This window comes from Telopea speciosissima, chromosome 3, assembly GCF_018873765.1.
Source record: "Telopea speciosissima isolate NSW1024214 ecotype Mountain lineage chromosome 3, Tspe_v1, whole genome shotgun sequence".
Lineage (NCBI taxonomy): Eukaryota > Viridiplantae > Streptophyta > Magnoliopsida > Proteales > Proteaceae > Telopea > Telopea speciosissima.
The window spans coordinates 14,702,479-14,730,444 of NC_057918.1; the positions used below are offsets into that span (position 1 = coordinate 14,702,479).

Consider the following 27,966-nt stretch of genomic DNA (forward strand, 5'->3'; position numbering starts at 1 on the left):
ATGGCTTATGAATTCTGATCCATGGGGCTCCACTAGTCTTCAATTGTCATAGGTTAGCTCTTGACATTCTAAGTAGGGTTTTTAGGCCTTTATGGTTCTTCGCTTTCAGGCTTTCAATGGAAAGCAGTTGTGGGAGCAGTAGCGAGTGGAGGGCAGAGGAAGCCATTGGTGGCAATGCCGAAGCTCTTGAAGCTCTCAGGGAACTCATCACTTATCCCCTCCAGTATTCTCGTGAGTCTCGAAAGATTGGCCTTAAGGTAATCCTCACTTCTCTTTTTCCTTATTTGAATTGAGTGAGTGTTCATTTGCTCCACTTTGAATATGTTGGGCTGTAAACGTTGGACTTTTACTTCAGTGGCGCAGAGGGTTGCTGCTTTATGGTCCACCAGGAACCGGAAAGGTATCACCTTTGGCCTCACTTTGATTGCATGGTCCCAAACTTTGAACTTTCATTTCAATTTATGTTTCACAAAAGATGCAAATTTTTGGTATAGAAACTGCGGTCTAAGATGTACTGTAATCATACGTTCTCTAATGACAAATTACAATTGGTCATTGAGTCTTATCAAACATCAGAAGGCCTGGTATGTCGGAACTGTTTGCTTTTCTGTTTCTCTTGAATTTTATTGTGGGTGGGAAAGCAAATTTTTTTTTCAGTACTCCACTGTGTTTTTTCAGTTTCTTTACCTTAATCAGGTCTTGACTTTGTCAAGTTCGCTGTATTCTCATCGCTTATTATGTTGGTGAGATGTCGTGTTGAACTAAGGCTATGTTTCATTTTACAGAAATGTAGTTTTTTGAAGTAATCAGTAGAAAAGGTGCCTCATGGTCATCTATCCTTCGAATACCACTCTTTTAGGTGTTATCCATCTGAAAACTCTATAATTTTAGACAACCACAAGTAGATGGAAGTACTTTGCTACTCAGGATTTTCATGATATGAATTCAGTAACATCTGAGAACTTAAGATTTCTTGAAACCTGAAACGTTTCATAATATGTACTCAACCAACTTATAAACTCTTGTTATTTCTCAGACAAGCTTGGTGCGTGCTGTTGTTCAAGAATGTGGTGCATCCTTGACCATCATTAGGTACTGAACTGTAACTCACATGTAAGCCATTGGTGTCGTTTTTAATTATCTTTTCTATTATAATGATGATATACCTTTTATAGTTAGATTTACTTGCTCTACTGAATGCTACACTAGTCTGTATGATGGCAGAGTGGGCTCCCAATTCATTGCTCTGGGTTTTATTTACTTCTGCTCTGTTTTGTGGGTCTAGTCCACATTCTGTCCATAGGGGGCATGCTGGAGAAAGTGAGAGAATTCTGCGAGAAGCTTTTTCAGAAGCATCACTTCATGCATCATCATCAGACAAGCCGTCAGTCATCTTTATCGATGAGATTGATGCACTTTGTCCGCGTCGTGATTCGAGGTATGTGGTTGAATTCTCCCATATCTCAAGAGTGTACTACCTTGCATCCTGTACCATTCACTTCTATGCTTCTGCTTTCTAGTCTTCTCTCTTTGTATTTGCCTCCCTTTCCTCCGCTCCCCTTCCCCCCCCCCCCTCCCCACACACACACACACACAAAAAAAAGGGGGGGGGGAAGGAAAAGGAAAAAGGGCTTAAAATCAAGCTATGTCGCTTAAGCAATAGTTAAGTGTCTTTTCATATTACTAGGTAAGAATGATGGTTGAAATTGAAGAGAAGATAAACAGAAATTAAAAGATAGTTTTTGGCTACTAGAGATCCACTAGAGCCCACCTTAGGAGTCCACCTAGGTCCACCAAAAGAGATCCACTTTTGGATGTAGTCGCTGAGATCCACAGCCCACCTGAGTTCCATAGGATGTAATCTTCAAGAGTTCTTTTTTTCAATTCTGGTTGCCTAAAGAGGCTCCCGCGATTTCTTTATGTAGGGAGGAAAAGGTTCAGTTGAACCTCCTTTGGTTACATGCATCTTCATAAATGAACTGTTGCAATTCCCAAGCTAGTGGGATTCCAATACCTAGGAACAACCCCCCATACATAGAAACAATCCCCCAAAAATCTAGAAACTAATTCCCATACATAGGAACTACAAATAATAAATCTACCTAGTAATACGAAAATGCACTTAACTAGAAACTAGGAAAATTAAAAGATACTTAACTACCTAGATATGTGAAAAAACATAAAAATAAGAGACTAAATAAAACTGGGCCACACATTGGCCGTTACAAAATCTGTACGCAGGCTAGGCCTGGCCAGACCACGCAAGGCATGGGCTTGGTCTGATTCTCTTGGGCTGCAGGCTCAATCAGGGGGCCAAGGAGGCCTGGGCCTAAGCTGGTATCTCGTGGGGTGCTTGACTGGGCTTGGCAGGGACTGCTGATGGCCCTGCATCACCGGATGGGTTTAGTATGGGCTTCTTCTCCTCCTCATGGGATATTACCAAACTTGACCTCATTTTAGCCCTTTGTAGTTTTTTCCTATACCCCTAATCAAATAAAGGTATTAATCAACCTTTCTCTGCCTTATCCCCAAGAAATAAGGTGCTTCCTCCTTGTCTGGCTTCCGTCCCATTGCCCTTTGCAATCTTTTGTACAAGTTCATTGCCAAAATCCTTGCTAATTGCCTCAAACTGGTGGTTGATGCCTTTATCAATGCCAACCAATCAACTTTCATTCCTAGCAGATCCATTTCAGACGGCATCCTTCTCTGTTTTGAGCTAGTCAGAGGCTTTGACAGAAAATCCCCCCTTCTGCTCTGATGAAAATAAACATCCACAAAGCTTTTGACTCTTTATCTTGTGACTTTATTATTAGTGTCTTCCACAAGATGTCCTTCCCCCTATTTCCATCAATTGGGTCTTCCATTGTATCTCCCCCCGCTTTTTAGTTTTGGGCAGTGGTAGCCCTGCCAGTTTATTTTCCTCCTCTGCCAGCATCCATCAGGGCTTCCCACTCTCTCCCTGCATCTTCACTCTTGCCCTTGAAGTCCTTCTAAAAGCCTCCAATCTAGCATGGACCAGTGCCTCGTTACCTCCACATCGAAATGCAGATCTCTCAAAATTCCCCACTTGACCTTTGCTGATGAGCTCATGATTTTCTCTAAAGCTGATCCCTCCTTGATCTAATCCTTATCTTGTTTTCTCTTAATGCTTATCTGGCTTCCGTATCAACTACTCCAAATCCCTCCTATTCCTAGCTGGGTTCGATGAGGATGTTCTTCTTACTTTGCAGAGATTATTGGTTTCTCTTTGGGCCTGCTTCCGGTCAAGTACTTGGGTTTACCTTTGATCCCCTCCAGGTTAACTACCCACCATTGCTTCCACATCTTGGATTGCCTTCAGAAAAGGCTCCAACTTTGAAAAAGCAAGGTTCTCTTTTAAGCTAGCCGCATTGAGTTGATTAGATATGTCCTTTAGGCATCTTATATTTACTGGTCTGGCATTTTTGGGCTCCCTCAATCTACTATTTCGAAACTAGAGTCCCTCATGTGTATCTTTTTTTGGAAGGGTTGTGGTCCCAAGCCGACGTAGCACTAGAGAGACCCAACGAGGAGGCGGTCCAAGAGACAAAATTACCCCTACCAATCATGGTTCAAGGCATAGTTGTCGCGGCGTCTCGGCGACCCAAGGCGGTGGAGAGGGTCCAAATTGCAAGCGACACCAACAAGTCGCCCAAGGCGACCAAGTCAGCCATGGCGCCTGGACGCCTAGGCGACACCTTGACAACTATGGTTCGAGGTCTCGGTTTTGGACCCCAACTCGGTCAGGCCAAAAACCGAGTTGGACCGAGATCTTTTTTTTTTTTTTTTTTTGTAAACTCATTCCATGGTTTCAGTGGGTTTGTTACCTACTTTGGTCATGAAACTTGGTATACAGCCTAATTTGGGCCATTTAAACACAATGGCACTATCGGATTTTGAAATATCAAAGTCCAAATAGGAGTTTGACTACAGACCCTACATAATTTAGTAGTAGAAAGCATACTATTAATGTAAAATACCAAGATCTCAAGTTGATGCTGTTTCCTTAACTCATCCTCTTTCTCGTCTCGGACCTTCAAAAAACCGAGATATCTCGGAGATCTAGGCGAGACCTCGTTCCATGCACCCGATGAAGAAGAAAGAGGATGGTGATCACTCGTAACAGCAGGGACAGTAGGGGGCAGCAGGAGTATCTGCAACATGGCATCGTCGAGTATATTCCTGGATAGGCAGAGGATATATAGAAATAGTAACAAAGAAATCCAATGGAGTCAACACCAAGGAATCAAGCAAAACTGGAAGAGGAGAATCTCCAATGGAGGGAGATGAAACAGATCTGCCTCCTGGAGAAAAGCAAGGTAGATCTTAAAAAAGGTGGCATCTTTGGACACAAACTTCTTTCTCAGGGATGGATAATAGCATCTATATCTCTTCTGAGCTCTAAGAGAGAGAATATCCAAGAAAAACACATTTCACTGACTGAGGACCTATTTTGCCACGATAAGTATCCAACACATGAACAAAGGCCACACACCCAAACACTTCGGGAGGTAAGGAGAATGATGTATGTGAAGGTTTAAAGAGTTTTAAAGGGTATTTTCCAGCAATAATAAGAGTAGGCATTCGGTTTATCATATAAGCAGCAGTTAGGACAGCATCCCCCCAATATGTCTTAGGAACATTCATCCCTAAAAGTAAAGATCAAGTAACCTCAAAAAGGTGATGATTTTTTCTATCAGATACACCATTCTGTTGAGGTATATCAGTACAAGAAAACTGAATTTCTACCCCTTGTTCATCAAGAAAACGACTAGGGCTGTCTTTCTTATATTCTCGTGTTTGATCAACACGAAACACTTTGATTCTCACTTTAAACTGAGTTTCCACCATTTTGTAAAAGGTCTGAACAATTGAAGGAACCTCATCACAACTTTTCATTAGGTATATCCATGTGGTTCGAGATAAATCATCAACAAATAAAATGAAATTACAATGCCCAAAAAGAGAAGTAATTGGGGAAGGTCCCTAGACATCAAAATACAGTAACTAAAAGATTGAATCAGTTTTATTCACGCTTAGAGGATAACTGGTTTTACAATGCTTAGACAACTGACACATTTCACAAGACAATTGAAAACCTTTGACAGACTCGAACAACTTAGGAAATAACAAACAAAGAGAATGAATAGACATGTGACCCAGGTGTCTATGCCATGACAGTAGATGAGCATGGTTTATGTGCCCCCTTTACTCAAGCAAGCAATGGAAGAGGGTTCTTCAAGTTGTAGAGGCCACCCTGCTCAAGACAACACCCAATCCTCTTCCCTGTCATTAGGTCCTAAAAGCATAGTACCAGGTTTCGACCAGGCTCAAAACAGAAATATTTCGACTGAAACCGAATTTTTAGTCGAAACCCTGACATTTTTCTGCAAGTTTCAATGGTTGGTTTCTGAGTGCCAAATTGCTAAATTAGGTCCTAAAACTTCTAAGGCACCCTATTTTAGGCCCTCTAAACATAATGAAACCCTTCAATTTTAAAAAATTACACCCAAAATGGTAGTTTGACTTCGGACCCTAGGTTGTAGTGTTCGACTGTTCGCTGTATACATTGATTACATTCTCTATGGCCTATTCCACACAAGGTTTAGCACTAGAACACATATAATTCAAGTAAAACAACTTAAATTTTCTTTAGGAATGAATAGAAATCAAATTATAAACCATTTCATAAGTCATGTTTTCATACATAGTTTGTTACAAATAGAAAAATAAAATATTAAGTATTAGAGTCCCATTTTTTTCACAATTGTGTAGCAAGAAATCAATTTTTTCCATTCAAAATATTTTAAAATCAGAAAATACATTCCGGCTCTGTGAAGTCATAGATTGAGCTATGGTGTGTAACATAAATTAAAATTGAATGTCAACCGCAAAGCATTTATCCTATTTTTTGAAAAATAGGTTTTTGGGAAAAGTAATCTCCAACTTTGAATCTTGCACAAATCTTCCATCAATGCAACAAATCTTTGGTTCCACTGCATTCCTCTATTGCCAAAGTAGTTGTTCCAACCTTGTACAACAGTGATTTGGCCAAGAAAGCACAAAAACTGGGTTTTTTAACCTTCACTGCTGAAACCAGACGAAATGGGTCAAAATTTCAGCCCATTTTGCTCGAAGTATGAGAATTTATACTTAAGGCCTTGAACAGTTTTGATTGAAATATCGGTGCTACGAAACAAAAAACCGAGAGCATTGCAATTCTGATGCAGAACCAAGGGTGTACTCTAAGGAAAAAAAGAAGGCTGCTGACTACCTTGGCAGCCAGCCACAATTTTGAGTAGGCTACCCACGATTCCACTGGGTTGTTTTATGTTTTCTTTGTTGAGTTTTGTAATGAACCAGTGGCCCGGTTGGTTCAGCTGGTCTAATTTAAGTGGTGGTCCCATAGTTTAGTTGAGTCTTTTATTTATTTTTGTTATTAGAATAGTCAGGCTTACATCAGCCTCTATTTAATTGGGCTGGTAGTGTCTTGTAACTCAAGTAAGGTTCAAAATTGGAAGTTTCTAATTTTGAGACATTCCAATTTTGAATCCTTGCTCTCTTTATTTCAGTTTATAACCCAGGAGGGCAAGCATCCCACGATTTTGATATTCAACTATTGCTACTATGCTATTTTGCTTCTACTGAAGTTTTCCCTTGGTGTTTGATCCTTGGACAAGGAGCTAGTGTATGATCTGGCTGACTCCTTGCGGTGGGAAGCCCAGGAGGTCTCTTCCAGTTTTTGTTCTTCATCTCCTACAAGCTGTTAAGCCATTAGATGGGTTTTCCCACCAACCGAGACTCCCTGCTGCTGTTCAGACCTTCATTCTCAGGTTACTTTCTATTTTCAGCCTAACCTTCTAATTCCATTACACCCTTCCCCTGCTCAATCCAACCATCACCTTTCTCCCATCTTTTGAGCATACCTTCTCCCCTCTAAGACCCCCACTTGATCCAAGTTTCAGCCTCATCTGCCCAGCAGATTGGCTGCTATTGGATTTCTCACCAATTCTGCTCAAACTCAGTTTTCCTGGCCTTTTATTGAAATCAGCAGAGGGGAAACCTGCTGTTTTACTGAATTATGTTTAACCCTTTTAGTCCCCTACTGTCAGTCTCGTTCCATCACCTTACCGTAACCCTGACTAACCCTTAACCCATCCGAGCATTCCAGCCCTATTTCCATTAACCCAAGCCACCCTTCCTGATTTCAGATCCTGTTTTGGGACTGGTTGAACCTTCAATCCTGTCCTACATTAAATTCTTCAGTATTGCAGGCTGTTTTGGTTCGACAGCCTGCGAAACTAAAATATTTCGATTGGTTTTCGAAATTTCGGCAAAATCTTGTACCATGCCTAAAAGATACAATAAGGTGGGAAAAAGGTTAAACGAGAGTTATGCTGTTTGGTGAACTGGCTGACAGATAATAAATTTGCAGGAAAAGATGGAACAAGAATAACAATTGAAAGAGGAAGTGAGGAGGATAAATGATAAGTCCCTTTCCCAGTAACCTGAGAAATGGACCCATCAGCAAGTTTAATCCAGAAACAGGAACTAATGAAGAAAATCCCCCACTCTTATTTGTCATTTGACCAGTGGCTCCTGAGTCTATAACCCAAGAGCTAGAAGGAACAGACTGGGAATGATTAGCATCAGCCTAGCTGTAAAACTTGAAATGATGCCTAGTATTCGGTTTCTCCAAAGAGGCTTTCAAAGAGGACAATTGATTAGACAACTCCTGGATAGCACGATCAGGGGGGTGAATGGAAGCACCATCATCACTTGGAACGGGCTCCCCCTCCGTAGAAGCCAAATTTTGGACTTCTTTCCTGAAATTTCGCTGGTTTCAAATGTGGATAAAGAATCCAGCAATGATCTTTAGTATGCCTCGGTCTTCCACAGTGGCTGTACTTCAAGCAGTCCTTTTCTTCCTCAATGAGGTGATGATGCGGAAATTTGTTATGAGAAGTGTCTGATTTTATAACTTTATAACCAACAGCTAAGGCAGACTTGTCTTCTCCAGCTCGTTTGACCATAGAGGCCCAAGAAACCTCCCCTCTAACATAGTTATAGACACTCTCAAGTGTCGAAAGATTGTCCTCAGCAAGAACTTGAGCATACTGCAACTCAAAGGCAGAGGGAAGACCAGAAAGAAATTTGAACACACGTTGCTGCTCCATTCTGTTTCTGAGAACCTCCGGATCAGTGGTGAGAGGTTGGTAGTGATCCAATTCCTCCTACTTCTGTGTGAGACGACTGAAATATTCTTCAATAGACAAACTCTGTGGATCCATAACCATCTGTTCTCGTTGAAGATGATAAATCGAGCATTGTCATGCCTTTGGGAATAAGTTTTCTGTACTGACTCCCAAATATCCTTGGCTGTCCTTATGAACAAATAATTTCGGCTGATAGAAGAGTCCGTAGAATGGAGTAACCATCCCATCACCGTGAGATTGAGACTCTCCTACTGATCATAAGAAGAATCCCCTTATTTTGGCTCCTTCACCTTGCCATTGATATAGCCCATCAACCTTCTACTCCCAATAAACATCGTGGTGGACTAATCCCACTCAAGATAATTCTCCCATTAAGTTTCACTATAGTACTTGTCATCATAGGATTGTAATTTCCAGAGCTTACTGTATTCTGGCCTTCGAGGGTGGACCTTGGTGCAACGGTAAGGTTTCTCCATTGTGACCAAGTGGTCACAGGTTTGAGTCTGGAAACAGCCTCTCTGCGAAAGCAGGGGTAAGGCTGCGTACATTATGATCCTCCCCAGACCCCACAGTGGCGTGAGCCTCATGCACTGGGTACACCCTTTTAATGTATTCTGGCCTCAATTTTCATTCCAACTACCATCAATTGTTGTAGATTCAGCCTCCACTCTTCAGCTTCAATTCAAGGCTTCAATCACAAAACATTGCAGATCTGATCCAGATCTGGTTGTAGTCTTCAGAAGAAAATCGCTGCCTTCAACAGGTGCTGTGATCAAGAGCCAAGTCAAAGCCTGTTCTGATACCATGATGTGAGGGCAAGAGAGACTCTCAAACCTTCAAGAGAAAGAGGAACACGAGAAACAGCAGACGTAAGAGAGAGAAGAGAGATTGCGAGAGATGAAGAGAAATGGAGATCATGATGAGGTCAATTATACCACCATGCCTCCTATTTATACATTACATATAGAGAATCCCTAATACCTTGGTGCAACGGTAAAGTTGCTCCATTGTGACCAAGTGGTCACGGGTTCGAGTCTCTGGAAACAGCCTCTCTGCGAAGCAGGGGTAAGGCTGCGTGCATTATGACCCTCCCTAGACCTTGCAGTTGCTGGAGCCTTGTGCACTGGGTATGCCCTTTATATAGAGAATCCCTAATACACAGATAAGTACAAAATAACACCAACATTAGTAACTAGATCTCCTAGGCAGTTTCTATTTTGTATTGTAGGCTACTTTGTAACAAAGATTTTATATTTTTTGTACTACATCTACTCAAATTAATAAATAGAAGAGAAGGGAGACCCCTCCCACCTTTTTGGACAGTCAACCTGTTGCATCTCTTCAATGGAGCATGGTCTGGTGGTGAATCAATTGCAACCAAGGTGGTGAAACCTTGGACTGGTGGGTGGTGAAGCCTTACTTAGGTTTTGGAGGTGAAACCAAGCCATACCCTTCTTTTCCTCTTCTTCTTTTTTGTTCTTTCTATTTTTCCAGCATACTCATAGTAGGCGAGCCTTGGCGCAACGGTTAAGTTGCGCTATTGCAACCTGTTGATTGCGGGTCCAAAACGTGGAAACAACTTCTCCTGCGAAGCAGGGGGTTACTGCGTACATTTGCCCCTCCCAGACCCTGTAATAGCAGGAGCCTTGTGCACTGGGACACTCTTCTCATAGCCTGCGTGAACTGTTATTGTTGCAACTTGGGCTGTTGTTTGAAAGTAGAAAATAAATCTCAGTCCTTCCATTGCTACTGCCAAAGGATCCTCCCCTATTTCATCAATAATTTCTGTTGAGGTCTCGAAGGTACAGATACAGCATCATGCTACTGCTGAAATTTTGGTTTCAACCCTTTGATTGATTTCAAATTTGGTGAGTTTACTCCTTTCTTTATTACCTTCCATCAATATGAATTTGAAGGCAAACTATGTTATTCAAGTTCCTTTTACTTGTTAGTTTGCTGTCTCCTAAAGTTTCTATTTCCTGTACACCCTTAGTACTCTTCCTCTAATCGTTGGATTCTCAAGATATTCTAGTCTCTAGTACAGTAGGTTTGGACCAGTCTTTGACCATATTTTGAACCATGGCTGTTTTGTGAGTTATTCCATCCATTTTATGATCTGTTTACATTACTCTTGTTTACTGTGATTCTGTTCCTATGCCATGTCATTGTCATCCATTAATCTGTCCTAAAGGTTAGTGTCCTTAATGTAGCCTAGGTGAAATAACTTCCACTTAGGACCAGGTTCTGTCTAAGGGTTGGCCGAATGGGCAGATTAGGGTTATTAGGGCAAAATTTAGGGTTAGGGCTAAGTAATGACAATGGGGTTTATAGGGTTTTAAAAGGCAGGTTTCAGAGGTCTTAATGGTATAAAGATATTAGGGTTTGGAGAAGTTTTGAATTTCTGCAATTTTGGGCAGAATCGGGTCACAGGCTTTAGGGTTTAATGGAGTGAAGAGATGAAGGGGTTAGAGTGGGAATTATGGGCTAGGGCTGAGGTCGAGTGTGGGGAATGATGTAGGGAAGGTGGACTGAGAATAGGGTTTGAAGGTGATGGTTAGATCTGGAATTATAATGGAGTCCTAGTTGAAGTAGGAGTTGCAGGTTTAATGGGGTTGAGGGTTGAATGGATAAATTGCAGGGTTAATGTGCAGGAGCAGCAACAGCTTGAAGATTGAAGAAGAAGAAGAACCTCCCGATCTGCGAGATGCAAGGAGTCGCTGGATTTCTCCAACCCTAGCCCTTGATATAACTCACAAGGGGTCTTGATATGACACACAAGACAGAGAAGCAGCAGCAGTCATGGCGGCAGCAGCAAGAAGAAACAAAATTTCAAACATAATAGGTGGGGGAGCCTCCCACGATTCTACTATTTATAATAATAAAGGGGGGCCAAAAGGCCTTACAAATAATCAATCTAAAGCAATCCTAATCAGATTAGGAGTGGGAATTCCTAATCTGAATTCTAATCACAAACATAAAACATAATAGACTTATACTCTAAATAGGAGTATTAGCTTAAACAAATAAAATAAAAAAACACCTATCCCTCTAAAATCGTGGAGGGAGAACTTAAGAAAATAAATATAAAAAGACTGTTTTAACCCTATCATAAGAAAAGTAAAAAGGCTCCAACGAAAATCAAAGAACAGCCAATTAAATCATGGTTTCGGCTTCTGCATCAGTCCTTTATCACAAACCTATTCCAAGTCAAACTTGAAATATAGCAGTCAGACGGTCAGTTAGAGGGACTTGTCAAGCAAAATGAGTTTCTCCCTGCAAACCAAGAGGTTAAGCTTCTAAATCTCAACAACCACGGTTAGGAAATTTAATCTGTAGAACTATGGCGTGGAGATTTCTCTCTAGGTCTGTAAGACTTCAGGAGATTTTAAATCTTGCTTAGCCTAGTTTTTGTTTGGCACCTACTTCTAGTTCTCTTAACTTTTGGTTGTTCAGGAATACTTTGAAACAAGAAATGATGCTATTATGGGATACATCGATAGGCATTCATCTAAATATTTGAAATATTTGTTTAGTGCAGGAGAGAGCAGGACATTCGTGTAGCTTCTCAACTCTTCACATTGATGGATGCCAACAAGCCATCTTCTAAAGCTCCTTTGCAGGTCGTTGTCGTGGCTTCAACTAACAGGTTGGTTAAATAATTGAAAATGTAAACAGACCCATTTTGTGAATTGTCTGAATGCTTCTTGTTATTGCTAATCTGTTAGCATCTGTGAGTTTAAATGTTCTTCCGTCTTGGTTTGTACTGTTCCTCTTTTGTCTTGGCTTGTTGGATGCGAATAAGCCCTCATCTACATTTCTGCAAATTTTATATGTTTTGTTGTCCAACTAAGAGGTTAGTAAATAGGACTCCTCCTATAAATGTTGATTTTGCACATCCCTTAATATGCTCCTCTTAGTTTAGTTTTTTGCTGATCAATACTATGCATTCAATATTTCGTATATTTTTTGCCTAACAGCATAGTTTGCTTTCTCATTTATGGAGTTTGGTTGGGTTCTGTATCGGTATAAAAATGTGATCCTACATGAGTACATGACTGTATTTGCAATTGAGTTTCATACTGGAAGACTTCATTACTTCAAGTCCCTCAGCCAATGCGTCTTCTTCTGATCAGTCATGTGGAACGAAATAATCGAAGTCTTTTTATAAGTTCGTTTACATTTTGACATGAGCCCATGTTCACTTGTTGCCCAAAGTAAAGCCCATGAGCACTTATCCAATGCACTTATGGTTAGATGGGCTAATCTGTTGACGTTGCTCCAGCGTCAGGTTCTTTGCATAAGTGGAAACAGTTGTGCTTATTATGCCGAACAGCAGCCTGTAGGAAAATGCTTGTTTGCCTGATCAAAATTCATGTCTCTGTTGTTACTCTAATACATGCCTGATCCACGTGTATACATATGAGTTATCTAATGCATATCATCAAGGATTTAAGTATTGGTATCAGGTATTGTATAGGAGGGGTGATTTTAAGAGACGTATCGTATTGGAGAGATGCAAGATACGCTAAAGATACACATGGAAATGGTCAAGAAATGCATGGATGCCATACATATAAAATACAGTTTTGAAGCATAAAACGCTTAATCATGTAATATATATATTTATGTATCTGCTTGATGCAAGGATTTGAGCCGTTACCTAATCTAGTGATGCATAACAAATAAAAAATAAAAAAGAGAGATCTGCAACTTCACCACTTTTTTGCTCAAATTATTTCGATCAGCGATTTGAACACTTTAAATTCCTAAAACTTGTTGAAATGGTGAAGATTAGGGTCGTTTTTTTATGTTAGATGATTTCCTCCTGTTGGTGTTATTAGCAAAGGCCCCAACACAAGGGGTAGTGTTGTACTTTTGGAGAGTTAGGGTTTCTCTCTTATGTTCAAGGGAATTTATGTCTTACTCTTTATTTTTAACCAATGAATAAATAGGAGGCGTGATGCAAATCCAAGCATCCGCAAGAAGCAGCCGCCCTAAGATTAGGGCCTAGTGTTGGAACCTTAGATTACGTTATACTTAGTTTATTTCAGCTTTAGTTATTTCTCATACTTAGTTTTTTTAGTTTAATTGTAAACTTAAATTGAACCAGTTCAGACCATGGTTCAATTTAAGTGAAATAATCCTATTGGATGCTAGGGGATTTAATCCCATTGGTTGTTAGGGAATATTTTAAATTTTAGCTTTTAATTAGAGTGTCCCACCCCTTTCACGATTTTAGAAGGGGAATATTTCATATTTGTAATAGGATTGGGCCTAAGGCCATACTATAAAATAGTAAAATGGTGGGAGGCTCCCCCACAATTTAGACTTTTAAAAAAAATCGTTTTCTGTTGCTGCCATTGCTACTGCTGTTTTGCTCCTTTGCGAGTGCTGCCTTGTGAGTAATATCATGGTGAAAGGGATTGGTGGATCTCCAATCGACTCCTTGCGTCTTGTAGACCGGGAGAATCTTCTTCTCAAATCCTTGCATCTGTTCAGATTGGGAGAGAATCTTCTTCAAGCTGCTGCTGCCATTGAAGATCAGTTTTCAAGTAAGTAATTTACTGTTATAGTGTCCATCCTTCTTCTAATCCTCCAACCTAAACCCTACCAACAACAACAAACTCAACCTTATCCCAACTTAATGGGGTCGGCTACATGGATCCAAACACAACAAAAGAAAACTAAGTTCTAACAGGGAATGCAATATGAAAGAAGAAATGGAAACTGAGGAAAGATGCAATATGACACTAGATACAAAATGGAAAGTGGAAAATGACAAGTGAAAGATGAAAGATAGTAAGAGGAAAGAAGTCCAACCCAACATGACAGGAGAATCTCAGCTAAATGGGGTCTGCTATCTGGATCCTTGCCCTCCAATAGGCCCTATCCAAAGTCATACTAGGTACAAGACCTAGGCTATGCATGTCCTTCCTCACCACTTCTCCTATGGTCTTTTTAGGCCTGCCCCTAGCTCTTTTAGCTCCGTCAATCGGGATCATATCACTCCTTCTTACTGGGGCGTCTCTAGGCCTCCGTTGAATATGACCAAACCACCTTAAGCGACTCTCTCAAAGCTTGTCACTGATCGGGGCGACTCCCACATCCGCTCTAATACGTTCGTTCTGTACTTTATCCTTCCTTGTTTTACCACACATCCATCTTAACATCCTCTTCCATAGCTCTCATACCAAGTAATGTCAATTATAAATAATCAACCTCCGTAGAAATAACAACCCAGACAGCAAGCAACTCCCTGGTCTCAGGCTTCTCTAATCAGAAAACCAGAATTTGAAGATATAATAAAGTGAACCAAGAGATGGGACTTAGCTGTAGATCGAAAAATGATCTAAAGGAAGGGGTTCAGTCCTCCAAAGATGGACTGATTTTGATGGCCTGATGTGGAGATCTGAAGTTGCAGCAGTAAAGACTTGGCGATCAAGTCACTTGATGTCTTCAATGGGAAAAAATATGATATCGATCAGATCTGTGGTCTGATCCTCCGCATGGATCAAGTGGTCCTCTTGAAGGGATGAAGGCAGTTACCAATCTTGATGAAGAACCCCTTTCGATTGCAAAGATAATAGTCCTGAAAAACCAGCAACAAAATAGAAAGAATGGGAGATGGAGGAGATTGAGTAGAAGGATGGTGGGGGTAGGAATAGGTGGCTATCTCAACCTGGGTATCACAGCCTCACAGCCTCTCTTAGGATAATTAGATTGCAAACAGAAATAATTTTATTTTTTCAAATCGTGGGAAGCTCTTCAGAGCAATTACATATATACAACCCTAAAGGCTGAGATAAAAAAAATAGAAGTTAGAATCTAAATAGGATTCCCAACTAGGACTAGGATTCCAAACTATACTACCACTCCCCATTAAACCCTAGCTCCATTAAACCCTAAAATTCCTGTTCAGCCTTGTCCCTCCATCAGAATCCATTCAACTTTTAATCACAGCATTCCTGTATCCATCCCTACACTCGATCTAGGTTGCTGCCCCATTCCATCACTTAAACCCTAACTTCCCTTAGTGAAGCCTAAACCCTAAAAATCTAGATCAACCACTTCCAACCATCAGAATACCTCCATAATTTGGCTGATTAATCCTCACTAGCCCTATAGAACTCGATCCAAAGTCCTTGCCCTAATTCCATCTCTAAACCCTGTTTCTCTCACTCTAACCTTTCTCGAGACCCTAATTTTCCAATTTTCAAATCCTCACTCAAACCTTACCAAACCTACACCATTATACTCCTAAAAACCTGCCTAGCTTTACTAAATAAGATCCAAACCCATTACCCTAAACCTAACCCTAATTCTGACCTAATTTCCCAATTCTGCCCCAATCAACCAGCAGACTGTGAGATCCTGATTTACTTGGCTCCTAGTAGATCCTTGTCTATCTAGGACTACATAAAGGCATGGTGGTCTAATTTACCTATTCACATAATCTCTCTCTCTCTCTCTTGCAGGTTTGAGTCTCTCGCTCTCACATCATGGTATCAGAGTAAGCTTGACCTAGCTCTTGATCGCAGCACTTGTTGAAGCCTATGTGATGTATCTAGGCTGTACTCCAAGAAATACAGCCGCAGGTGTAGGGATTCCCCTACACCAGCTGCACTGTAGGTGTAGGGAATATGCTACACCAACAGAAAATCGTGGTCTGTTGATTTTAGGTTTTTATTGTATTAGACTTTCATTTAGTTTCCTATTTATGTCGAGTTGTAATCCTAATTGGGAAGCCTAGTATAGTTTGGAATCCTAGTCCTAGTTGGGAACCCTATTTAGATTCTAACTTCTATTTTTTATCTCAGCCTTTAGGGCTGTATATATGTAATTGCTCTGAAGAGCTTCCCACGATTTGAAGAAATAAAATTATTTCTGTTTGCAATCTAATTATCCTAAGAGAGGTTGTGAGGGTGTGATACCCAGGCTGAGATAGCCAACTATCCCTACCCCTACCATCCTTCTACTCAATCTCCTCCATCTCCCATTCTTTCTATTTTGTTGCTGGTTTTTCAAGACTGATCTCTGCAATCGAAAGGGGTTTTCTTCATCAAGATTGGTGACTGCCTTCATCTCTTCAAGAGGACCACTTGATCCATACTTGTGGAGGATCAGACCACAGATCTGATCGATATCATATTTTTTCCCATTGAAGACATCGAGTGACTTGATCGCCAAGTCTCTACTGCTGCAACTTCAGATCTCCATATCAGGCCATCAAAATCAGCCCATCTTTGGAGGATTGAATTCCTTCCTTCAGATCATTTTTCGATCTACAGCTAAGTCCCATCTCTTGGTTCACTCTATTATATCTTCAAATTCTGGTTTTCTGATTAGAGAAGCCTGAGGCCAGGGAGTTGCTTGCTGTCTGGGTTGTTATTTCTACTGAGGTTGATTATTTATAACTGACATTACTTGGTATGAGAGCTATGGAAGAAAGTTCTAACCAGGCTTCTGTTAATGTTCCTAATGCTATTCTACAAGCTGTTCAGCGGTTATCTGATAAGATAGAGTAAGGAATTGAGAGAGATGTCAACTCGTACAGGAGGGCAGCAACCCACTGTGAATAATGGTCCTCGACTACCTCTACACCGATCACGAAGAGCTATACCAACAGCCACCCGTGATGACTTTGAAAATGATGAAGAATATGATAGCAACCAACATTACCGAGATGACAAACATGAGGTGAAGTTGGATCTCAAAGAGTAAAATGGGAAACACAATCCCGTTGCTTTCCATGATTGGCTGAGTGCCTTAGATGATTACTTCAAGTGGTTTCGATTATCTGTGGATTGAAAGATGGAGCTGGCCCGAACTAAACTTACTGGAGGGGCCAGAGATTGGTGGCGCGCACATGAGGGAAGATTAATTTGTCGTCACATGGAACCAACTACTTGAGAAGCTATGAAAGATATTCTCAAGGAGAAGTACCTACCTCCTTACCGAAGACGACTTCATGATCAGCCCAACACTATTTGACAAGGTACTTTGACTATTGAGGAATATATTGACAAGTTTAATGATTTGTTATCACATACTGGTGTTGATGAAGAAGATGAGCAGCTCATATCTCGTTTCAGAGGACTGATATTAGACAGAAGATGGGTGTGGTCGAGATATACAATTTAAACAACTGTTTTGCCGATCAGCTTGCCGGCATTTTCACCAAAGCCTCTGCCGCTGCACACTTTCACTTGATTGATTATTGGCAAGCTGGGTTACTTAATCTATACACTCCAGCTTGAGGAGGAGTGTTGGTGTTATTAACAAGGCCCCCCGACGCTAGAGTAGTTTTGTACTTTCGGGGAATTAGGGTTTCTCTATATGTAATGACTTGTGTTCAAAGGCATTTATGTTCTCTTTATTTTGAATCAATTGAATAAATAGGAGGCATGGTGGTCTAATTTACCTATTCACATAATCTCCCTTCTCTCTCTCTCTTGCAAGTTGGAGAGTCTCTCGCTCTCACATCACCTCCAACTCATATCGAAGAGAAAACAAGTTTCCAAGGCCTTGGGTTACTCTCAGTTTCATATCTCACACATGGTTTCTGTTTTGCAGTTTCTAAGGAGGCATATCAGGCGTATCAAGTCTAATTTACCTATTCACATAATCTCCCCTTCTCTCTCTCTCTCTCTCTCTTGCAAGTTTGAGAGTCTCTCACTCTCACGTCACCTCCAACTCATATTGAAGAGAAAACAAGTTTCCAAGGCCTTCGGTTACTCTCAGTTTCGTATCTCACACATGGTTTCTGTTTTGCAGTTTCTGAGGAGGTGTATCAAGTGCATCGGACCATATTGGTCCCATATCGGTCCTGTATTGGACTGTACAAATTATTATTTTTTTTAAAAATAATTATCATATCGGTAAGAATTGTATTCGTATTGGCCGATACAATGCAATACAATACTTACCAATACTTGCATATGATGACCCCCACACAGTGCAATCCTATCTAGCAACCATATCCTTATGTGGTAATCACTTGAAAAACTTGAATGACAAGATATTTTTTTAAAAAGCTTGCCAAAAAAAAGAGAAAAGAAAAAGATGTTGTACTATTCAGAGGTGGATTATACAGAATTAGCTGTTGAGTGCTGTTCCCCTATCCTTTTTCAGTTTCTTTGTCCTTTAAAAATTAGGTATGCTAGTCAAATCCATTATTGACTTAAATGATCATTTATGCTACACAATCTCTGTTGTGACAAGTAATCAATTTAGTCATCATCTCATTGAGGTCCTTTTCTTTGGAATCTATTATTAGAATCATTCATTCAGATGTATTAATCATTTTTTGTTTGCATATACTAAGGGTGGATGCAATCGACCCGGCGTTGCGAAGGTCAGGGCGTTTTGATGCTGAGATTGAAGTCAAGCCACCTAATGAAGAGGAGCGCTTTCAAATCCTGAAGGTATGATCAAGTCCGTAAGAAATTTTCATAATGTCCAGAAAAGACATTTCACTGACACACTGAGCTACTATATGCTTGGTCCAATGAAACTGCATTTGTAAATCAAATTGTGTAATGCAGCTATCTACTTGGAACCTTTATATGGCAACTATTGACACTTACAGTATTATAACAATATTTTCTTTTCATCTCACTCAGCTATATTCAAAGAAGCTCCCTTTGGATGCCAGTGTTGATTTACAAGCTATATCTGCATCATGCAATGGATATGTTGGTGCTGATTTGGAAGCTTTATGCCGGGAGGCTGCAATGTCAGCAGTACGTAGATCTTCAAATATATGTAAAGATGGTGGCTTATGCAATTTGACAATGGATGATTGGAAGCATGCTAAATCTGTAGTTGGTCCAAGCATAACAAGAGGTGTAACTGTGGAAATCCCTAAAGTCTCATGGGATGATATTGGAGGATTAAAAGATTTGAAGGTCTGTATTAGATACTTATACTGCTTGCCAAATTTTTCGGTGGCCTCTAACAAATGATTCATTGAACAGAAAAAGCTTCAGCAAGCTGTTGAGTGGCCGATTAAGCATGCTGGTGCATTTTCAAGATTGGGAATATCGCCAATACGCGGGGTTCTTTTGCATGGACCTCCAGGTTGCTCAAAAACTACTCTTGCTAAAGCTGCAGCTCATGCTGCCCAAGCTTCATTTTTCTCTTTGAGGTAACTTGTTTTGTTCCCTTCTTCAATGGATATCCCATTTAAAGATCTAAGGCCCCGTTGTTTGACGTATAAAAAGGGGTGGGAAACTTGTGAGGGTGGGCCCCACATTTTGTGGATTGGGTTGACAAGGAAAGGAAATGAAAGGAAATAATGGAATATGCATTTTATAGTGGGGTGGGATTTAGTGGGAGAGAGAGGAAATGGACATGGGGTGGGACTCCATGGGAAAGAAAGGAAATAAGAAGAGGAGGGAGATAGACTCAAAAGTAACTTTTCCATGAATAGTGCCAAAGTCCTACGAATTTGGTAGGACTTTGAAAGTGAATGGGGTGGGAAAAAGAAGGGTGCCACCTCACCAAACAAGAATAAATGCATTTAATGAGCTTGTCTAGAAGTTTCCCACCACATCTAACCAAGCAGTCACATTTGTGGTAGTTTGTGGGAAACAAGTACAAGTTTCCCACCCCTTTTTTCCTTTTCCACTTTTCTCCGTCAAACAAACAGGGCATAAGGGAACTTTAAGATACTTGTCAAAGAGAGACCATAATGGCTTCTATCACAGAGCATAGAGTGTGTGAATATAAACCCATGCAAAAGGTTTGGAGGCACTATCTTATCTAGGCTGGAATGTCTCCAGGCCCAAAAGGCTCAGAACCAACCTGTTAAAGATAGAAACAAGACACGGGGACAAACTATGGAAATCTGATGGTCAGGTTCTTGGGCTCATCTAGTCAGCCCTACTCTTGGCATAAGAGATCTCCCAGCTTGGACCCCTCTATTCAAGGGTGTACCTTCTTCATGTGGAAAATGTACTAGTCTTGGATATGGTGGACCTTTTTTATGGTCTCTGATATGCAATTACCTTAAATTTGCTTCAATACTAGCATCTTTTTTGTATAATTATTTTCAGTGAAATACTTATTTAATTAACTCAATTTTATGATTGAAATGACCTTTAATGTGGTTTCTGTGTTTTTGGTAAGACTTAGGTGATAATCTATTTTCTAATAGAGTACTAGTAGTCAAGCTAGTAATGCCATTACAAATAAAAACATATTTTACCAATCCTATAGTTGAATAGTGGTTTTTAGGAAGATTTCTTTCTTTATCTGAGATCTCATGCTATTCCTTTTGGGCTATGACATAAGAACAGAGAGTTTTAAGTAGGAAAAGAAGTTGAATTCGCAATTCTATAAGCCAATATCCTTGAAGAACCTTAGACTGCTAGTTCTTGGCAAATGAAAAAAAAAACAATTAAATAATTCATTGAAATTGCTTACTCTTTTCATGTCACCTAATTAGATTAATGCTAGCATACACCTACAAGGATCAGCTTATTGCTTTTTCTTTTTGCTACATTAGAACACGGTGTGTGTTGGTGACTTGCTGCTTAATGACTTCTGGATAAATCCTCTTAATTCCAACTCTCAATTTCTTTTCGAGTTATGGTTTGTTGTTCATTAGGTCAAGAGTTTTCCAAGTCGTTATCCGCTTAACTTTACTGCAGCAAAGAGGTTTTGCACAAATCTATGCCTGTGACTTTGTTTATCAGGTTTTCTCCCATGGATAAAACTATTTTGCCCCCCACCCTACAAAAGTAATAAGTGGTTCCAAAAAATTACTTGGTTCACTTTCATTAATTAAATAAAAGCAAAGAATGAAGTTTTCCTCTTCTGTTAGAAGATTATAAATAGTATTTTATATATAATATATCTTAAATTTTATGAATGCCTAGCTGTTCTGAAGCTTCAAAAATAAAGCTTGTTTGGCTTGCACTTCTTGAAATTTCATAAACTATCAGTGGCGCAGAATTGTACTCGATGTATGTTGGAGAGGGAGAAGCATTGCTACGTAATACATTTCAAAGAGCTCGCCTTGCTGCACCAAGTATAATATTCTTCGATGAGGTTGATGTCCTTGCTGCCAAACGGTGAGCGCTTAGCATTTTTTAATAGAATCCTGATTCACATTAATGCTGGGAGAATAGTCACTTTTCATTCAAACCTAGTTTTTATTGATCAGTAAGACTTATAGAACAAATGTATTCATCCATAGTCCTAGCTCGCCTTGCTGCACCTAGTTTTTTTTCTCAAAAAAAAAAAAAGAAGAGTAATCTTAATTGTCAAACTGAATTGTGACTCATGGTGTCAAATTAGTATGATGATTTACCAAAAAAAAAAATTATTATGATGAAATTAATTTGATATTCATCTTTTTCGGCAAGTTGCAGTCATTGCAGAACCCTTCAATGAGTAATTCTGTGATCATCAGTATCCCCTGATGATATATATGATCTAACACATTTGATTCTCTTTTTTGACAAAGAGCGTATTTGGGAGAGCTTCTTGCACATAATCTGGTACGAGAAGCAGCCCCTCCTCCTGCTTCTGGAGATTCTCTAGATTATGAGTTGAGGTTCCAAATGAAATAATTCTATTTATTTTACAGAAGCGGAAGCTGGAGAAGCTCCCTCAAACATGCACAAAGTTTCTGATGTAGGACAAAACATGAAGAAAAGAGGCCAAAACACTGTTCACGTTTCTGTTCTTGTGAACAGTGTCACAGCCCCTTGATTTGGCTTGGTGAGAATATTCCTAGAATAATTGTGGGGCAGATCATTCTTTATTTATGAGTGATTCAAGTCTTTAAAGGACATTATTGTCAATTTTATTGACAAGATTTTGGGACTTCAAGTGCTGGCCGATATCAATTATGGTGGGGACTACTTGAAGGAGTGAAGATCTTATTATGTTTCTAATCTATTTCAGTCATAGTTAATTAGATTAGTTTCTATTTTTATGTTGCACCTATTATGGCAAGTTTTTATTTTCTCTCTTACTTGAGGTGCAAGTATTGCCCTCTTTAGATTGTAAGGCTGTTTATGCCTCTCCCCACAATTTACACAGTTGAATGAAATTGCTTTTGCTGCAAGTATGATTCCTTTCTCAAGTTGTGTGTGTGACTTGAAAGGCTGAAGGAGCCTGGCTGAGAGAGCCAAATCCATTTATCCCAACCCCTCCACTGTCACCTTCTCCATTGAGCCAAGGCTGCTGTGATCATTCCACTGCCCAGAAAACCATCCGGTTGCTGTTGCTGCTGCTGGAGATCATCACTCGAAACTTGAAGACACTTCTTCAACAGTGTTGTTGCTGTTGCTGGTTGTTCCTTCGATAGGAACCATTGATGCACCTCTGCAACCCCTTTGACTGCAAGTTTCTAATTTCATTACTCCCCCATTCCATCAACAAACCCTGCTGGGTTTGTAGCACACCATCCCCCATTCATTCTCTACACTCGATCCTCACTTTCACCCCATTCCACAAGCTGAAACCTTCTATTTTCATTCCACCCTCATAATTTCACTTCTACCCAACAGAATTTCACCAAATTTGCAGCAGAGCCCCCTCTTCATAGATCCTATACTCGATCTAAGTTAGAACCCAAGCTGGTGGCTAGTTTGGCCTGCAGAGAATTAGTTTCTATTTTGGGAGTTGCTGTCATATCTTCCAGCTCAACCATCAGAATCAGTTGAAACTTTCAGCAGTGTTTCTACCCTAGACAAGCATCATTCGATCCCAGTTTGGTTACTTTCTCGTGGCTGGTTTGATCTCTACTCACTAAGTTACTAAATCTGAGTTTACCTTCTATTTTAGTGACCTGCTGGTATCTCCCTCTTCAGCCATCAATCGAAGCTGAGATTTCTAGGGTTTCATCACCCTTATTGGACCTTTACTTGTTAGGAGTATCAGTCCCATACGAGTTGGGGAACAACTGGTTCTGGAGTTAGCAATTTTCTGATGACTAAACCTCTGTTTCAGACCTGCGGTTGCAGTGTTTTGGCTGCTATTTGGTTATTTGTGTTGTGGGTAATTGGGAATAGGTTAACCCTAATCTAGGATTACATTAGTTTCAGCCATGGTCTTGTATTTAAGTGTTTATTCAGTTAAGGGTTGTTGGCCAGTGTAAATTCTTCTTAGCAATACTAGATACATGTGATGCATCTTTTATTAATGTTTATGTAAATGAAGTAGAGATATGTATATCTTTTAGTCAACAAGTAATATGACCTGGAGTTGAATAGAAAAAAGGATTCATGTAGCTGACTCCATTTAGTTGGGATAGGGCTTTGATGAGTTTTATGTAAATGCAGTCTTATCCTCCTGAACTTTCCCATATTATGCGGGTTATGCTTCCAACTTTAACTGGATGCCTTTAAGAATTATGTTTCTTCCAAGATTGAATACTTTTGTGTTGGACAAATAATATTTTGAAGACCGTTAAATGTTTAGTATAGTTTAGACACTCTGACATGTAATTGATAATCGTGTTTTCATGTGCTGAGAATTAGAATTTATTACAAGTTTCTCTATGTCTTCTACTTGACATGTTTGGTTTGTATCCATCTCATTTGACCTTTTGATCTCAAGCTATTTATCTTTGTTCTTTTTGCATTGCTTTCCTTTGATGCTAGAGGTGGTAGTTCGAGCAGCAACGTTACAGTGGCAGAGAGACTTCTTTCTTCCTTACTGACTGAAATGGATGGTTTGGAACAAGCTAAGGTTAGTATTGTATTTCTGCTAATTGTATTATCATCTGTCTATATAAGACCATGTGAAAAGTTTTCAAGATAACCATTAGCTTCCATCTCATGATTGGTGTGTTTTCCACATTTTGCAGGGAATTCTTGTTTTGGCTGCTACGAATCGCCCCCGTGCAATTGATGCTGCACTGATGCGGCCTGGTCGCTTTGATCTAGTATGGATTCTATTTTTTGTCGCACTGGGTCTAACTACCTCTAGTGCTTAGCTGTCATCCCTATCTGTTGTGTTTGAAAGCCCCTGGCTAAATTGTCAATGCTTTGGAACCCAATTGGAGGTCATTCTGATTGGTGGGACAAGCCAGTTCAATCTGATCAGACCAATGAGCTAGAATAGAATACCCAGGGATGCAATCAAAAGTTACATGGGTTTCGACAGGTGTTGGATTTGGCCACATGTCCATGAATTGGATATACCTGACTGTTAAAACTTTAAACTCTGGATACTTGGACGTCACTAATATGGATCCACCAACTGGGTAGAGGAACCTGTGCATGTCATAGATAACAATAATATACAAGTACAAGTAAGAAAGCTAGTAATGTAAGGTTAGGTAGGAATTACTCTAACCCCATATTATGGTCAAATATAGGCACTGGTTTCTGACTTATAACAGTTACAGAAAACTATACTCAAGACCTATAATCGGTAGGGTATAATGACCTCTGAACTCTCAATTGTTCCTATCTCAGGCTCAAAACAGAACCTAAATTCCAGATTTGAACTTTAAATCACATACCACAAAAAAACCAAAAAGATTTAGAAGGGAGTTACAATTGAATGGGCAGAATAATATGGTGAAACAATCCTCCGTATCTCAGGCTCAGTTGATGGCTAGAGGCTGAGTTATGGCAGGATAACAAAAATAAAAACTTAGTGTAGATAACCAGATCCAGCCAGCAGAATAACAGCAAAGTAGGGTCGAGTGTAGGCCTCAATAAGGGGATGTTGTGCTCCAAATATCTCTCAGATCCGATGGGTGGTTGCTGGGATATAGATCCTTAAAGTTGCACCAGAGAAACTTGAAGACCAGGCCAGCCGCAGGTGGTGTGATGATTTCTGATATTAGGCCCAGCAGGCCTCAGTTCCAGGTCTCCTTGCTGTCAAGTAGGAGTCTTTAGGGGACGAATTGAACCCCAGAATATCAGGTTCAATAGTGCCCAGGTGGCTGAGATCAGTGTGCTCAGGAAATATAAACAAACTCCAGCCGCAAGGTGTGAGATAATCCCTCTGATCAGAAGTTATATCAGCAACTGTAAGGGACTTTATTGGAGCCTGCTCCACAAAATAAGAAAAAAAAAAGTTTCAAATTTGGAGAATCCGACTCTTATCCCACACCCATACCCATAATAGGGTATGGAATGGGACTTTGCATAGAAGGTAATAGGATGCAAGGCAAGTGACCGGGCTTGTTAAGCATTTTACTTTTTTGGTCCAGTTCAGTTGGTTAGCAATAATAGTCACTAGCCAGCCACATGAGCTAATTTGCATATTGTGGTTCAGTATGTTTTAGTGTGTTCTCGGATCTGGGATTAGATTCAGACCAGGAGCCCTGTTTCCGTTATCATGTACAATCAGATCCATAGTTGTCATGGTGTTGCCATGGCCCCACCATGGCGTCCTGGCGCTAGGGGAAAGGGCATATCGAGGTCCGCCATGATATATGTATAAATATCGAGCGATATGGCTTCCATGGCGTCGCCATGGACGCCATACCACGATATATGGGTATGTCGACCGATATTTGAACATTTAATGTATAAAAGTCAGGTTTATATATATATATATTTTTAAAACGATTTAATAACTTAGATGCTTTTTCGTTAATGTGTATTAGAGGTGTAACTTGAAAAGTTACACCTGCAATACACATTATCATAAAACTTAAAAATATTAAACATAATAACTTATACCCTAATGGGGGGAAATAGAAATCGCAAAAGGGAAAATCGAGAGGAGAGGGATCGTGACTCCGGCAACGGTAACTTCCTCGCTTCCTGCAACTCTCGAGTCTCGGCAGCCTTCGAAGTTCGAACTTCTCCGGCAACCTCCAGGACTCCAACTCTCCAAGTAAGTAAATTTTTATTTTTTTTTTAATTTGGTTCTTCTTCCTCCTCCCAGGCAGACCTCTTCTTCTTCTTCTTCAGTTCTTCTCCTCCCAGCCTCCGGTAGTGATTACAGCCAGTAGTATCGTTTTTTTTTTTTTTTTTTCTTTTGCCTTGCACAGCCACATTTACACACACAGAGACAGGGAGAGAGTCGAGAGACAGGGGGGGATTTATTTCAGTTAGTAGTCCTCGACTCTCGGTTTTTTTTTTTTTTTCCCCTTTTTTCTTCTTTGCTTGTACAGTCACAGAGACAGGGACATAGTCGAGAGACAGAGGGGGGAGGGATTTATTCCAGTCAGTGCTGTAACCATAGTCCTCTCGGTTTTTTTTTTTTTTTTTTCTTTTTTCTTTTTTCTTCTTCTTGCCTTGCAACTAGCTTGCTTACAGTCGCAGACCTTGGGACTTCTTGCCTTGCAGTTGGAGGCTTCCACATAGACAGAGAATGTATTTTTTTTCCCTTCTTCTTGCCCTGCACAGTGCACACATACACAAAGTGTCACACACAAAGACAGGGAGAGAGTCAAGAGACAGAAGGGGGGAGGGATTTATTACAGCCGAACTATCTCTGTTTTTTGTTTTTTCCTTCTTCTTGCCTTGCAGTTGCAGAGAGACAAGGGGGGAGGGATTTAATAGTTATTACAGCCAGTAGTCCATCACTATTCACTATTCACTGATTTAATAGTTATTACACTTTCATGAATTAAACCATAGTATATTAGTAGTACACTTTCATGTTGATTTTTTGATGTTATAGGACATATATTATAGCATACTAAATGACATTAAAAATAGAGAAAATAAAAAATAAAACATGGTCGACATGCTTGCCATGGCGGGCGACATGTCGATATATCGACGTGACACCCCTCCACCGACTTGGATCGCCGTGACGCCGTGACAACTATGATCAGATCTTCTTCTATGGGTTTAAATCTCTTTTTTTGAACATCAGACGACACATGATATTACACAATCTTATGTGACAATTGCCTCGTCACCTGATGCAGTAGAATCCCCTTAGACCATTACGTGTCTTAATGTAGCAGGGCATAGTCCAAGTGGTGAAAAAGAACCCTTAGGGTTCTATCCTGCATAGAAGAAAGAAGATGTGCAAATTCCAATATTCGTAATTAGTTGTTAGTCTTCTCTTATTTCCTTGTTATTTGACAGAGTTTATTTCATTGAGCTTTAGTTATGGGCAAATGAGCTTTAGTTATGGGTGCATACCTATATGTCAGCTTCCTTACTGTTGTAAGTCTGTTTAAACTTGTAGGTGCTTTATGTACCACCACCAGATTTAGAAGCCCGCCATGAGATACTGCTTGTGCATACGCGTAATATGAAGATATCAGATGATGTTGATCTCAGACAAATAGCAGAAGATACTGAGCTATTCACAGGGGCTGAATTGGAGGGTTTGTGTAGGGAAGCAGGTATGGTGGCTCTGCGTGAAGACATCTCTGCTGCTGTTGTGTCTAACAGTCATTTTCAGATTGTAAAGGATTCATTGAAGCCAGCATTAACCAAAGCAGACGTCATCACATACGCATCATTTAAAAACAACACATCATCATTGAGATTTTCTGATCAGGTTGGATCAAGCACCAAACAGAAAAGCAATTCTACAAAGAAATTTGTGGGTACATTTATAATTGGTATCACAAGTTCTTTGTTAATATTTGCTGCTAAATATCTTATAATTACAGATCAAACTATAAGTGATTTAGCTACCACCTGAAGGATATGCTAACAATCTCTCAGTATAACATGCTAAAGATTTGTTGCTTTCATCATGTTTTATTACACTCGGTTACTAGAAAAAGAATGTACTACACTATTTTCCTGGCTGCCTTTTCAGTAGTATATTTGGAAAGTTGGCA

The 27,966-nt window shown here is 40.0% G+C and overlaps 1 protein-coding gene and 1 long non-coding RNA gene across 2 annotated transcripts; one reads left to right on the forward strand and one right to left on the reverse strand.

The window, feature by feature from the left end:
- Positions 1-73: 73 nt before the first annotated feature.
- On the forward strand, positions 74-27,911 carry LOC122656394 (cell division control protein 48 homolog B). The gene is made up of 12 exons (XM_043850886.1): positions 74-257; positions 356-400; positions 1,037-1,092; positions 1,286-1,438; positions 11,773-11,880; positions 18,559-18,658; positions 18,857-19,141; positions 19,211-19,380; positions 21,182-21,310; positions 23,852-23,939; positions 24,058-24,135; positions 27,360-27,911. The coding sequence occupies exons 1-12, from the start codon at positions 117-119 to the stop codon at positions 27,822-27,824; spliced, it is 1,818 nt and encodes a 605-aa protein (XP_043706821.1). The 5' UTR covers positions 74-116; the 3' UTR covers positions 27,825-27,911.
- LOC122656395 lies at positions 9,445-22,413 on the reverse strand. The gene is made up of 3 exons (XR_006332097.1): positions 22,403-22,413; positions 16,194-16,203; positions 9,445-9,694 (listed from the first exon to the last, which is right to left on the reverse strand). It is a non-coding gene; the product is annotated as an uncharacterized LOC122656395 (long non-coding RNA).
- Positions 27,912-27,966: the final 55 nt, after the last annotated feature.

Excerpts from the sequence above, each read along its gene's own strand:
- LOC122656394 (XM_043850886.1), top strand. The coding sequence starts at position 117 with ATGGAAAGCAGTTGTGGGAGCAGTAGCGAGTGGAGGGCAGAGGAAGCC. Across the intron at positions 258-355 it reads CTCGAAAGATTGGCCTTAAG|TGGCGCAGAGGGTTGCTGCT; the intron begins GTAATCCTCACT and ends CTTTTACTTCAG. Across the intron at positions 19,381-21,181 it reads GCTTCATTTTTCTCTTTGAG|TGGCGCAGAATTGTACTCGA; the intron begins GTAACTTGTTTT and ends ATAAACTATCAG.